Source organism: Onychomys torridus, chromosome 4 (assembly GCF_903995425.1).
Source record: "Onychomys torridus chromosome 4, mOncTor1.1, whole genome shotgun sequence".
NCBI lineage: Eukaryota > Metazoa > Chordata > Mammalia > Rodentia > Cricetidae > Onychomys > Onychomys torridus.
The window spans coordinates 93,205,025-93,218,782 of record NC_050446.1 but is presented as its reverse complement, the minus strand read 5'-3'; the positions used below and the strand labels follow the sequence as shown (position 1 = coordinate 93,218,782).

At 46.3% G+C, this 13,758-nt stretch overlaps 1 protein-coding gene across 2 annotated transcripts; it reads right to left on the bottom strand.

Annotated features, from left to right (window-relative positions):
• Window positions 1–8,999: 8,999 nt before the first annotated feature.
• Window positions 9,000–12,907, bottom strand: Rpusd2 (RNA pseudouridine synthase domain containing 2). Of its 2 annotated transcripts, none has more exons than XM_036184756.1 (3): window positions 12,307–12,907; window positions 10,797–11,093; window positions 9,000–9,922 (listed from the first exon to the last, which is right to left on the bottom strand). In XM_036184756.1, the coding sequence occupies exons 1-3, from the start codon at window positions 12,886–12,888 to the stop codon at window positions 9,200–9,202; spliced, it is 1,602 nt and encodes a 533-aa protein (XP_036040649.1). In that variant the 5' UTR covers window positions 12,889–12,907; the 3' UTR covers window positions 9,000–9,199. The 2 variants fall into 2 exon arrangements, with proteins under 2 accessions (XP_036040649.1, XP_036040650.1); XM_036184757.1 differs by having other exon boundaries at window positions 12,490–12,907.
• Window positions 12,908–13,758: the final 851 nt, after the last annotated feature.

The following is a 13,758-nucleotide window of genomic DNA, read 5'->3' as shown; positions in this document are numbered from 1 at the left end:
TAGCTTTGCGCCTTTCCTGGAACTCACTTGGTAGCCCAGGCTGGCCTCGAACTCACAGAAATCCGCCTGGCTCTGCCTCCCAAGTGCTGGCATGTATGTGAATTTTTAAAATGTATTTTATGTGTATAGGTGTTTTGACTGCATACATGCCTGTGCCCCTCATGTGTGTCTGATACCCACATATTCTTGAAGAGGACACTGGGTCCCCTGGAACTGGAGTTATAGGCAATTGGGAGTCACCATGTAGGTGTTGGAAATCAAACCCCAGTCCTCTGGAAAAGCAATCAGTGCTCTTAACCAATGAGCCATCTCTCCAGCCCTACATGGAATTCTTTTTTGATTGTGTTTGTGTTCATCTGTGTGCACATGTAGGCCAAGGGTTGATATCAGATATTTTTCTTGATCAATTAATCTCAACCTTATTTTTTGAGGCGGAGACTCTCACTAGACCTAGAGCGCATTGATTGGGCTACAGTATGGACAGGGAAGTCCAGAGATCTGATCTCCAAGCCTACCCACCCCCAGTGTGGGAATTATAGGCATGCACCATAGTGCCCAGTTTTTATGGGAATCCTGGGGATCTGAACTGAGGTCCTTATGCTGGCACTTTGCCAACCAAGCCATCTCTCCACCCCCAATTAAAAAATATATTAAGGGACAAAAGAGAAGGTTCAGTTGTTAAGAGAGTGTACTGCTCTCACAAAGAACTCAAGTTTGGTTCCCCTATCCACATCAGTTGGCTCAAAACCACCTATAATTCCAGCTCTGAGAGATCTAGCACCCTCTTCTGGATCTGTGGATATCCACACTGGTGTGCATAAACTTACGTGGACACATACACTTAATTAAAAATACACACATAATTAAAAATAAAATATTTTGGTAATTGCATTCCAACATTCATAGTTGCCTTTGCATTCCAAGAATTTATTTTATGCGTAAAAAGCAGCTTTTGCCTGGTGGTGGCAGCACATGCCTTTAATAGCAGCGCTCAGGAGGCAGAGGCAGACTGGTCTAAAGAGTGAGTTCCAGGACAGCCAGGGCCACACAAGACAGTGAAACCTGTAGATGGATTTTTGTTTGAGCTGCCAGCTCACAAAAAATGCAGAGATTTATTATTAATTATGAAAGCTTGGCCATTGCTTAGGCTTGTCCCACTAGCTCTTATAACTTAAATTAACCCATTTATATTAATCTATGTTTTGTCTTGTGGCTTTTTACCTCTCTTATCATCTTGTACCTCTTGTTTCCTCTCTGTGTCCTCTGTCATCTCTCCCATGCCTAGATTCGTCTCCTCTTCTCCCTCTCTGCCTGGAAGTCCAGCAAAACCTCTTCCTGCCTAGCTATTAGCCATTCAGCTCTTTATTAAACCAATCAAAAGGTGCTTAGCAAAGACATATCTTCACAGTACATGAAAAGATTATTCTACAACAGAAACTCTGTCTAAAAAAAAAAAAGAAAGATAGGAAAGCCATTTTCTGGGACTGCAGAAATGGTTCCTAGCATCCCCATGGCAGCCCACTCTGCCTATAACTCCAGGTCCAGGGGATGTAATGCTGTCTTCTGACTCCTTCAGCATTAGATGTACACATGGTACACTTACAGACACACAGGCAGAACACTCACACCCATAGGATAAATAGAATAAATTGAAGTGATTTCCAGACAGAGATCCATGAGCTTCACTAGGGTGTCAAAGGCATCTGAGTCACAGCAAAGGTGAAGAGCCCATGAGGGAGCTAGCTGTGTGGAGACCCTTCAGTGCTCAATCCCAACAGGAGGTGCAAGCTTGAGGCTGGCTTGGGCTACATCATCAACCCTGTCTCAAACACACACACACACACACACACACACACACACACACACACACACACAAATAAAAAGCTTTTTATTTTTATGTGGATGCTAGTATTTGAACTTGATTAATCACTTCACCAGCTAAGTCATCTCTCCAGCCCCTCAGTTTTATTTTGATACAAGACCTCACTAGTTGCCCAGGCTGGCCTTGAACTTTTGATCCTCCTGCTTCAGCTTCCAGAGTAGCTGGGATTATGGGCCTGCACCATCAGGCCTGGCTCTACCCTCTCCCTGAAATAGGCCTCTCCCACTCCTTATCCTGTAACTAGCAAGGCAGTTTGTTACTGCCTCTCCTTCAGATCTCAACTTAGATGCCCTAGTTAGCTTTAACTGTCAACAGAACCTAGAGTCACCTGAGAAGGGAGTCCCAACTGAAGGGTCGCCCAAAGCAGATTTGCCTGTGGGTTTTCTTAATTATTATTTGGTACAGAGGGGTCCAGCCCATTGTGGGTGACACCATTCCCTGGGCAGATGGTCCAGGCCTGTATAAGAAAGCAAAGTTAAGGGCATGCAAGCAAGCCAGTAAGCAGCATTCCTCCATGGTTTCTGCTTCCAGTTCCTGCCCTTTTGTGGTGATATTTTATTTGTACTGAAATGTGATTTTATTTGTATATTAATAAAGTTGCCTTGGGGTCAGAGCAAGCTATAGCAGAAGGTAGGCAGTGGTGGTGCACGCCTTTAATCCCAGCACTTGGGAGGCAGAGAGTTAGGCAGGATCTCTGTGTGTTCAAGGATACAGCCAGCATGGCGACACACACCTTTAATCTCAATACCAACCATAGAAGACCTGGAGGTCTGTACAGACAGGCAGTGACAAGGAGGTCATGTGGCTGGGTTTACAACCAATGAGAAGGCAGAACAGAAAGTCTATATAAAAGACAGGACACAGGAAGTAGCTCTCTTGTGGAGAGGAAAGACAGAGCAGCAGTGAAGGGTAAGGTTTTCAGCTCTCAGCTACAGCTCTGACCTCGTGGCTTTTAACTCTGCAATTGGCTGTGTTTCTTATTTAACAAGACGGTTCCGTCTACATCCTTCCTTCTCTCAGTGTTGCACGGTAACCCATGAGCTGAAACACACCCTTTCCTCTCCTAAGCTGCTTTTGGTCAGAGTATTTTATCACAACCGGTAAGAAACTAGAAGAGAAGTCACTCTCATCAACAAGTATCCCCAGGCCCTGGGTTCTGCACATTCTCCATTTCCTTCCACCTCCTCTTCTGCTCTCACTGGCTGCAGAGCCTTTGTGCCTCCCCTAACATAGCCCTCTGCACACCCCCCCATACTCCTCAGACAGTGTTAGGTGCCAGTTAGTGTAGAGTGGCACTGAATCATCTCCTCGGTTTTACCAGCTTCTCATAATGATGATTTCTTTGGGGTCCAGTTTCTACAAAAGGTAGTTGAAGCGGGGGGGAGGGGCAATTGCAGACCTGTGATCGAAGCATTCAAAGAGCTTGAAATAGGAAGAATATGAATTCCAGGCTAGCCTGTGCTACATGATGAGAGACCCTGTCAAAAACAACAACCATAACAACAAAGCGGTAGATTCTTGTTAATCATTCTTCCTTCGCTATTTTTATTCTATACGTGTAAATGTTTTGCCTGGCTGCACATCTGTGCCCCATGTGCATACCTGGTACCCTTAGAGGCCAGAAGAGGGTGTTGGATCCTCTGGAACTGAACTAGAGATGATTCTAAGACTCCATGCAGATGCTGGGAATCATACTCAAGTCCACTGCTCTTTAAATTACTGGGCCATCCCTGCAGAACCCTTTTTAAAGGTTTTTTGTTTTTGTTTTTGTTTTTGTTTTTTTGTCAGAGCTGAGGATCGAACCCAGGGCCTTGCACTTGCTAGGCAAGCACTCTACCACTGAGCTAAATCCCCAACCCCCTTTTTAAAGTTTTTATTTGTATTTTATGGGTGTTTTGTTTACATGTATGCCTGTGTTCAGTATCTACCGAGTCCAGAAGATGGCATTGGATCCCTTCCAAGTGGAGTTACAGATGGTCTTGATCTACCATGTAGGTGCTAAGAATCAAACCTGGGCCCACTGGAAAAGCAGCCTGTGTTCTTAGCATTGAGTCATCCCTGCAGCCCCAGGTGAGTTATTTTCATCAAGGAAAATCTTCAGGTGTTCTGAAAACTATAATACACTAAAAAAATCTAGGGCTGGAGAGTTAGCCCATCAGTTCATCAAGAGCACTTACTTTCTCAGCGGAGGATTGGGATTCAGTTCTCAGCACCCAGACGGCAGCTTACACCTGGTGGCTCTTAGGATTCTGCCACTCCAGCTGCATGACTACACATGCGCAGTTCAGTAGCTAAGCAGGGGTCTTGTGTCTTACATCATCTGTGTGCTGCGTGATTGAGCAAATGAGCCCAGCGTGGTCACACAATCAGCGTATGTGTGGTATAGCTGGGTAAACCCACATGTGCATGTACAAGGGAATCCTTTAAAAAGCCGGACACAGACTCCCCTGCTCTCTCTCCCCTCCACTATCTCTCTCTCTCTCTCTGCATGTGTCTCCCCAGGTCTGGTTACTCTCTTTCGTTACCCCACCCCACCCCCAATAAAGCTCCGGTACTGGGCTTTGTTATGTCTCATGATCTTTTTGCCTGGTAACAGCGCCACTTATCATTTTTTAAAACCAACTCCAATTCCAGGAGATCTGGACTCCCTGGGTACCAGGCATTTGTGCAGTGCACGTACATAAATGCAGGCTAAACACTCACATACAAAATAAAAGTGATTAATTTTTTAAAAAAAAAAAAAATCAGCTGGGCTTTGGTACATACCTTTAATCCTAGCACTCCAGAGGTAGAGGCAGGCAGATCTCTGTGAGTTCAAGGCCAGCCTTGTCTACAGAATGAGTTCCAGGACAGGCTCCAAAGCTACACAGAAACCTTGTCTCAAAAAACAAAAACAGTAACAATGACAACAAAAAACAACATAAAAATATAGAGTGAAAAAAATGAATTAGAAGCTCATTAAAAAAACATTTATCCTTGCATAGTTTCTTACATGTATTTAATAATTTGTTTTGTTCCCGAGTGCTGGGATTAAAGGCGTGCGCCACCACTGCCCCGCATATTTAATAAATTTTAGGCATTGTCAACCCCATTACCCCCTTTCATCCCCAGTTCCTCTTGGACCAAAACCCTTCTTTCCAAGAAGTCCGCTCTACTGTCATGTGTCTGTTTTTAATGTGTGACACACTGAGTTAAATGAAGGCTGCTTGTAATGGGTGGGAGGTTGGTTATTTCTGGGGCCTGGGCAACTTTCGAGGAGTTAGACCATGAAGTAAATGACATTCTGCTGGGCGGTGGTGGCGCAGGCCTTTAATCCCAGCACTTGGGAGGCAGAGGCAGGCAGATCTCTGTGAGTTCCAGGACAGCATGGTCCACAAAGCGAGTTCCAGGACAGGCACTAAGCTACACAGAGAAACCCTGTCTCAGAAAACCAAAAAAAAAAAAAAGGAAAGAAAATGAAATGACATCTCCGTCCTGCCACCATTAACTGTCAATAGCCCCTCAGGGAGGGGTGGCCCTTCATGAGCCCCTCTGTCACCCATGCTGAAATGTGGATGAACTCCATCTTGTGCTGGTCTTGCGGAGGTAACCACAACTACAATGAGAGCAACGGCCATGGCATTCCCAGAAGGCTTTTTAAGGTCGCCTCCTCTCCTCTGGCTCCTGCAGTCTCCCTTTCCTCCGGGTGTTGTCTGAGCCTTGGCGGGTGTGGTGCCCTCATCCCGTTCCAGGAGGCTCACTCTTGACCTCCCTTCTTTCCGTGACTGGTTGTCTGCTGCTTACTGTCAGGGGAAATTGCAGTACGGCTTGCCATGAGAATAGCGATGTTTCTCTCTCCTGTTGTCCTCACCCGGTAAGGAAAAAGCAGCTGAGGTACTGGGAGTGATGGATCAACAGTGGCACATTATTTTAAACCCGGGAGGGAAAATTTACTTGAATTAGTAACAGAAAAGAAATTGAAGTGATAAAAGAGTGCGGGGCGCCATCTACTGGATGACTTGCAACTTCCAGATGTGGATGACAAAAAAAAAAAAAAAAAAAAAGATTGCAACTTTTTACCTTTTTTTTTTGTTCGTTTTTGTTTTGTTTTTCCAGACAGGGTTTCTCTGTAGCTTTGGAGCCTGTCCTGGACTAGCTCTGTAGACCAGGCTGGCCTCGAACTCACGGAGATCCGCCTGCCTCTGCCTCCCGAGTGCTGGGATTACAGGTGTGTGCCACCACTGCCCAGCAACTTTTTACTTTTTAAATCCCATCAGCAGACCTCTGCTCAAAAGAACACCCCATCAACACTGAGGCTAGTCCTCACACTATCCTGAACTATTGCAGGATACTCCAACCTCTAGTCTCTGGGAAAGCATGAGAAAGGACTGATGCACAAATGCATAGTTAAGACATTCATAGTGCTTACTGAGTGCCAAGAAATGGGTCTTCATCCTCTGGATCTAGCTTCAGGTAGACTCATTCCCCCAGTTGACTATGAAGTTATCAGGGAAGAATTGTGTTTAGCTGTTGATGCTCCACAGTGCTGGATGATCACACATCAGCAACTCTTATATGACTTAGTTCTGAAGGAAGAACATGCAAAGGACAGTTGTTTGTGCATCTGTGCGCACAGGCGCACTCGCTTGCTTGCTTAGTCTGTCTTACTATACATAAGAAATCTTCTGGAGTGGTGGTGCATGAGTGTAATTCCAGCATTTGGGATTGAAAAAATAATCTTCAAGACAAACTTATAGATGGTTGTCTATAACTCAAACAATTGGAAACCTAAGGAGGAAGATCCTGAGTGAGGCCAACTGGAATATGTAGTAATATGGGGGCTATCCTGGCCTATTTAACGAGATCCTCCCAAGAAAAACAAAGAGAAAGAGGAGAAAGAGAAAGAAAGGAAGGATGGAGGGAGGGAGGAAAGGGAAGGGAAGGGAGAGAGAAAAACCCAGACTTCAAGGCTTGCAAAAATTGGTTTTGTGTGTCTGTGTTATTTTCTGGTTTGAGACAGGGGTCTCAATATGTAGACCAGGCTGGACTAGATCTCAAAGAGATCCTTTAATCCCAAATGCTAGGTCCAAAGGTATTCTCCACATTACCCAGTAAAGATTGGTTTTGAGCAGTAGGTAGGAGTGAGTGTGGTCTCTTCCTTACCATTAGGAAGAAGTGTGGTCCTACAGGACACTGCCTCAAGAGTGAATCCAGGAATTCTCTGGGGCTGCAACACTTGAGTCACATTTTTCTTGCTCAAATAATGACATGGTTTTTTGAGACAGGGTTTCTCTGTGTAGCTTTGATGCCTTTCCTAGAACTCACTCTGTAGCTCAGGTTGGCCTCGATCTCACAGAGATCCACCTACCTCTGCCTCCCGAGTGCTGGGATTAAAGGTGTACACCACCACTGCCCAGCTCAAATAATGAAATGTTTGCAAGAAAAAATTAACAGGAATAATTATATCATTTGTGTTTTAATTGAATTACTGAAGTGTTTTTAAGAATCTTAAGACTCAAGATGTCTCAAGATGTGCCACTGAGCCTGAGAACTTGAGTCCCAGGCTTATATATGTGTATGGCAGTTTGTACACACACACACACACACACACTCTTATACACAAACACACATGCAGCTTAAGAAAAAGAAAGACATTACCCAGTTCTTTTGATGTGGCTAATAGTTGACAAAATGTGGCTCACTTTGTGGAAGGCAGGGGTTCTGAGCAGAGTAAGTGCCATGGTGGTACAGTCCTGACTCCAGTGAGCACACCATTCTAAAACCTGGTTGTTTCCTTAAGCTGCACTGCTTCGGTCTCTGTTGTTATTGTGAGACACAGTCTCACTATGTGGCCCTGGCAGAGGCCAGCAGAGGAGATCAGACCCCTGATGCTGGAGTTTCGGGGGGTCGTGAACCACTCTTTTTTTTAGATTTATTTATTTATTATGTATACAGCCTGTATCCCTGCAGGCCAGAAGAGGGTGCTAGATCTCATTACAGATGGTCGTGAGCCACCATGTGGGCGCTGGGAATTGAACTCAGGGACCTCTGGAAGAGCAGTTGGTGCTCTTAACCTCTGAGCCATCTCTCCAGCCCTTGTGCACTTTTAAATTGGGCTGTTAATTCTTTTGTTGTTGAGAAAAGATCTCATGTCCAGAATAAAGAATAATAAAGAATACAATAACAAAAAGACTAAACTCCACTGTGAGTCATTGCTTCACACTCACTAGGAGAGAAATATTATAGCAAATACACAGGTTGGAGCTGGAGAGATGGCTCAGTGGTTAAGAACATTGGCTGCTCTTCTAGAGGTCCCAGGTTCAATTCCCAGCAACCACATGCAGCTCACAACTGCCTGTAACTCCACTTCCAGGGAATCCGAAACCCTCACACAAAGTATATACAGGCAAAACACCAGTGCACATTGAATAAATAAACCTTTAGGGGCTGGAGAGATGGCTCCGTGGTTAAGAGCACTGCCTGCTCTCCTGGAGAACCTAGGTTCAAGTCCCAGCACCCACATGGCAGCTCACAACTGTCTGTGATTCCAAGATCTGACATCTTCACACAGTCATACGTGCAGCAAAACACCAATGCAAATAAAATAAAATTAAATAAATTATAAATACACCTTTAAAAAAAGAAAATAAGACCGAGACTATGGGTCCATTTATGTGAAATGCCTAGAATACACAATCGCTAAAGAACAGACTAACTTTACCAGAAGATGAGGAAGGAGAAAAGGGAATGATTGCTTAGCAGGTACAGATTTCTTTTAGGGGTGAGAAAATGTTTTGAAATTATAAGAGAAGGTTGCTCAAGTTTGTAGACATAATAAATGCCAATAAAGTATATATCTTAAACTGGCTAATTTTATGCTATGTGAATTTTATCTGAATTTTTAAAAAAGCAAGGCATGGTGCTTCATGCCTGTGTTCCCACTTGGGAGGCAGAGGCAGGATTCATGGTTCAAGAGCAGCCTGAGCTACAAAGAGAAACTCAAAAGTCCTAGGGGACCAGGAATGGAGTTTAGCTGTAGAGCACTTGCCTTTCTTGTGAATGGACGTAGATTCCATCCTAAGCACTGGGGGAGGTGGGGAGGAGTTGTCAGAAAACCGGTAAAAACAGATATGCAAGGTGCTAGAAAAAACGGGTATATTTATAGCCCTGCAAGTTCCCAAATGAACTCAAAGGAAGGAGGTAGCAAGTACAAGCAGATTCCTTTACAATGAAGCCTCACTCTTCCCCAAACCCTGAGTAGCAACCAATGCGATCAGTCCCCGGCCAAGGCCCATCCTAGATCAACCCAAGAAGCCATTCTCCCACTGGCCACACCCCTCAGTCTTCCTGCCAGTCATCCTGCGCCCAGACTGGCATGGGTGAGACATACTCAAAGTCTGGCCCTTTGTAGCGGAGGGCGTGCAGGAACATCACAAGATCTCGGGGCAAGGGATCCTGTCGCAGCACCCGGCACTCTGCACAGAGTGGGTCTGTTTCTTGATTCGGAACATCTGCTTCGGCTGGCTTCTCTGGTGTGTGCAGATCCTGAGAGGCTGCCTCAGCTATTCCATCTATCTTCTGGTCTACTGTAGGCAACTCTTCCAGGCTGCCCTTGGCCAACTCCGAAGAGGGGGCAGTGGAGTCCATGAGTCCTGAGGCCGGGTCACCCTCACAGAGATCTAGCACATTCAGGCTTTCTTTGGCCTGATGTTCAGCAACCAGGTCCCGGAGAAGTTCCTCATCTGTCTTTGGAATGTGGCCACCCTGGCCTCGAGAAGGACCCCAGGCAGCTGAATTGTAGATGGGGTCATTGAGGATGGGGTGGCCCAGGAACTGGAGGTGGACTCGGATCTGGTGAGTACGGCCTGTAAGTGGTCGGCACTGTACCACACTGGAGTGGCCGTTGTAGCTCAGTCTCTGGAACACAGTCTCACAGGGCTTGCCCCGGGGATCAACACGGCACACTCCTACCTTGTAAGACACCACTAAGATGGGCTCCTTGCAAATTACCTCCTCGTCAGGGAACTCCCCTTCAACGCGGCATACGTACTCCTTCTCCAGCTACAAAGGAGGAGAAGGGGAAAAGTGAGTCCAAAGCCAAACTGCAGAGTCTGAACCCTCTACAGGGTGCACCAGTGCATCTGAGAGAAGATTCAAAGCCTGGGGCTAGCTTTGTCAGTTTCTCCATCCTGGGTAAGCCAGTTAAGCTCTGTACCTCCCCACACCTCATCTAGAAATAGGAACTCAGGGGCTGGAGAGAGAGCTCAACTCAGGGGCTGAAGAGAGAGCTCTCTCTGCAGTTAACATCACCTGCTGCCCTTGCAGAGGACCTGGGCTCAGATCCCTGCATCTGTATGATTGTTCACAACCATCCCTAATTCCAGTTCCAGGGGATCTGTCCCCCTTCTGACCTTCTGACCGCGCACACATTGTGGTGCACATACACACACACACACACACAGGCAAAACACTCATATAAAAGAATACATCTAATTATATATATATCAGAAAACATTTACCTCATAGGGCATTTAGTAAATTGGGCTCCTAATGTGCTGGGGATTAAGTCTGACATGTGCTCAATAAATGCATTATGATCCAGATGCAGAATTCAAGTCTCAAGATCATAATAACTACCAGCCAATGATCTTACACCTCACCAAATTTATCCAGTCTTCCTACTAAGCAAGCTGCCTCAAGATCTTAAAAATGTTTAGTGTTTTCTGAATAGCCAACTACCAAGAAGCAGTACAGCCATCTCCAAAGACCTTCTGAAACATACAGGGCAGTCTGTCTTTGGCACTTTGGGTGCTGAGCCTCCTCACAGTAGGAAGGATGTAGAGACACCTCAATCTAGGATTCCATGACCCCTTTCTAACACAAAGCACATGGGAACCCAGGAAGCGGTCTCCAGCAGACAAAAGGCCTGGCTCACCTGCCGGTCCCGAACTTGCTCATGGATCTTCTCCGAGACTGCAACCGTCTTGGCAAACATGAGCACTCCTGAGGTGAGGCGATCGAGCCGATGCAGCGGGTGCAGCTCCTTCAGCTGGTGCTCCTTGCCTAGGATGAAGATGACCGTGTTGTGTCGGAAGCGGCCACAGGGGTGGACAGGAATGGAGGATGGCTTGTCTATCACAACCACGTCTTCGTTCTCAGCTAGCAGGCGAATAGGCTCTGCTGTGACTGGTGGCTCATGTCTGTGCACCGTGTTCCGCAGGAAGTCGTTGTCCTGTCAAAAACATGGGTAGCCGGTCAGCCAGGGACAGCAGCCGATAGACAGTCAGCTTCCTCAGCTCCTCATTGACAAGGAGGCGTGGTCACAGTGAAGCCGTAAGCACAGAAAGAAGTGGCTGTAGTATGTAAAAATACACACCGGCACACACCTAGTGTTGAAAACTACACAAGTGGTTGAATACCTTGGTGGGGAAATGATGAGTGTCTTCTGGTCTTGCTTCTTGGTGTAATCTTTACAGTAAAGTTGTATTTTAAAAGTTCTTTATTACATTTATGTATGTGTGTGCAGGTATAAAGGCACATGCAGAGGTGAGAGTCTTAGTGGCAAGGACCTATACCTGTTGAACCACCAGCCATCCTGATACAAATATACTTTGAAAGCAAATATCTTTTAAATGGGGGGGGGGGGACGTCTATTCGTTACCAGTTATAACCTTCAACAAACACCACCAAGCTGCAAGCCCGGACTCTAGACTCTCCATCTAGATGTGACATGAAGTCACTACATGGTCTTGGGCAAGTCATTTGACCCCCCCTGGGCCTCAGTTTTCTTATCTGTGAATGTGAGAGTTACCACAGACCTGGGGTTTTCCAAATCAGTATGAGAGGTTATTGCCAAATCCTGAAATTACCCTTTTCTCCTTATAATCACGGCGAGAATCACAGGTGTCTCATGGAATTAAAAAAAAAAAAAAAAAAAAAAAAAAAAAAAAAAAAAAAGCCAAAGCACCTGGCTAGTATCTATGCCTGAACTCCTAATTCTATAACACCAGGATCCATGACAAATACTTCAAGCATTAATATGATCACACACTTCGAAAATTGCACTGTTGCCTTTCTTCCATGTTAGAGCGCACAACATGCTTCACTTTGTGCCTGATACAGTTCAGAACACATGAGTGAGGTATCTACTATTATTAGTTGTACAGAGATCTATCATGCAGGGTGGAAACTAGGCAGCCCCCTTGACACAAGGCAGATAAAAAAAACCGCCTTGCTGGGAAGGATGAACAGGTTGAGTTCTAGAGCATGGAAAGGTTGTCTACTTGGGGATGTGGGAAGCGGAAACTAAATGGGTCCCAAGGGAAAACGAGATTGTTTCTGAATCACCATTGTTGTACTCCGGCATTTATAAGCAACAATAACAACAACAAAACCTTTCCTCCTTTTCTCAAAGCCTGATTCTGGCCAGCCCCATCGGACACCACCTTGAGCACGATGCTGAGGTCCTGAACTGGTTCCTCGTTGAGATGCAGGCGTCCCGCCCGGACTGCAGCCTCGTAGTACGCCAGTGGCTGGGATCGGAACTCGGTGCTGAAGACGTGCAACAAGCTGCGGCCCACCCAGCGACCCTTACAGTAGGTCTGGAAGTCAAAGAAATAGGGCCGCACCTTGCGCAGGCCGCCCTCGAAGTAGTAGGTGGTCTCTGCAAAGTGCTCATCGCCAAAGCTGACCCCAGTGCGCCGTTTCTTCGGGGGCGGCACGACCCGTTCCCCGGCAGCGCCTCGCCGCTTCTTCCTCTTGCCTGAGTCGGCGACTGGAGCTGGGACCTGTTCCCCCACCGCAGGCGGCTCCCGGCCCTCGGGGAGCGGCTCTCCGCTCCCGTCACTACCGGACTCTCCATTTTGCTCAACCAGAGCCTTCAACTCTCCCGCTGCCTCGGCCTGGGTACAGAGCGCCTCAGCCATCGCCTCCTTACAGCCACCCCAAGACCTGGCAAAGCTGTGGGACCAGAGCACCAGCCGCCACTGCAGAAAGATTCGTAGGCAGACGGGGACACCCCGCCACATGACAGCGAGGCCAACTGCTCCAGGGTCGCAATCTGATGGCGTCATACGAAAGCAACCAATCAGAGAGACCCATTACGCAGCTTTGCGAGAAGGGAGTGAGTTGAGTTAACAGTTAGGTGTCTGAGGATGTCTTCACCCGAAGTGGCTTATAAAGGAAAAAAATGAGCGCACACAGACTCCCGTCATCAAAGAGATCAGAGGTTATTTCCTAAAGGAAGTCTTCGGGAGTGCTCCACATAAAAGCGTTGGCTGGAGATGTTGGTACACATTCCATATAGATAGGCTCTATTCCCCCGGTCTGTAAAACAGTTAAAAGTTTACTTAAAAGAAGCAGAGCGGGCAAGGCAGCGCACACCTGTAGTCTCTGTGCTCAGGAGGTAGAGAAAGAAGTATCATTAGTTTCAGTTCTAGGGTTACCCAAGAGCGTGTCTCAAAATAAAAACAAACAATAATAAAATTATTGTTGTTTTAAAAACAAAGAAGCCAGGCGGTGGTGGCGCACGCCTTTAATCCCAGCCCTTGGGAGGCTCAGGCAGGCGGATCTCGAGGCGGAGTTCGAGGCCAGCCTGGTCTACAGAGTGAGTTCCAGAACATCCAAGACTGTTACATAGAGAAACCCTGTCTCGAAAAACAAAAACAAATGAATAAAAAGAAAAACAAACAAAGAGCAAGCAGGCAGGAAACAAAGGACCAATCAGAATGAAAATTGCTACGACTATGACTGTACCAAGAACTGTTCTGTCTACCATACTCTTTTGAGGGGCAGTGTTGGGAAGTCCTAGAGTCTCAAGCATCTACCATTCAGTTATACCCATTACTACTACTGTATGATTTAAAAGGGTACACATTATAGTCTACTACATATCTCAA

Coding starts and splice junctions, on each gene's coding strand:
- Rpusd2 (XM_036184756.1), bottom strand. CDS start 12,888: ATGTGGCGGGGTGTCCCCGTCTGCCTACGAATCTTTCTGCAGTGGCGG. Junction 11,094..12,306: donor ACCTCAGCATCGTGCTCAAG/GTGGTGTCCGAT, acceptor TGTTTTTGACAG/GACAACGACTTCCTGCGGAA. Junction 9,923..10,796: donor AGCAAGTTCGGGACCGGCAG/GTGAGCCAGGCC, acceptor CCTCCTTTGTAG/CTGGAGAAGGAGTACGTATG.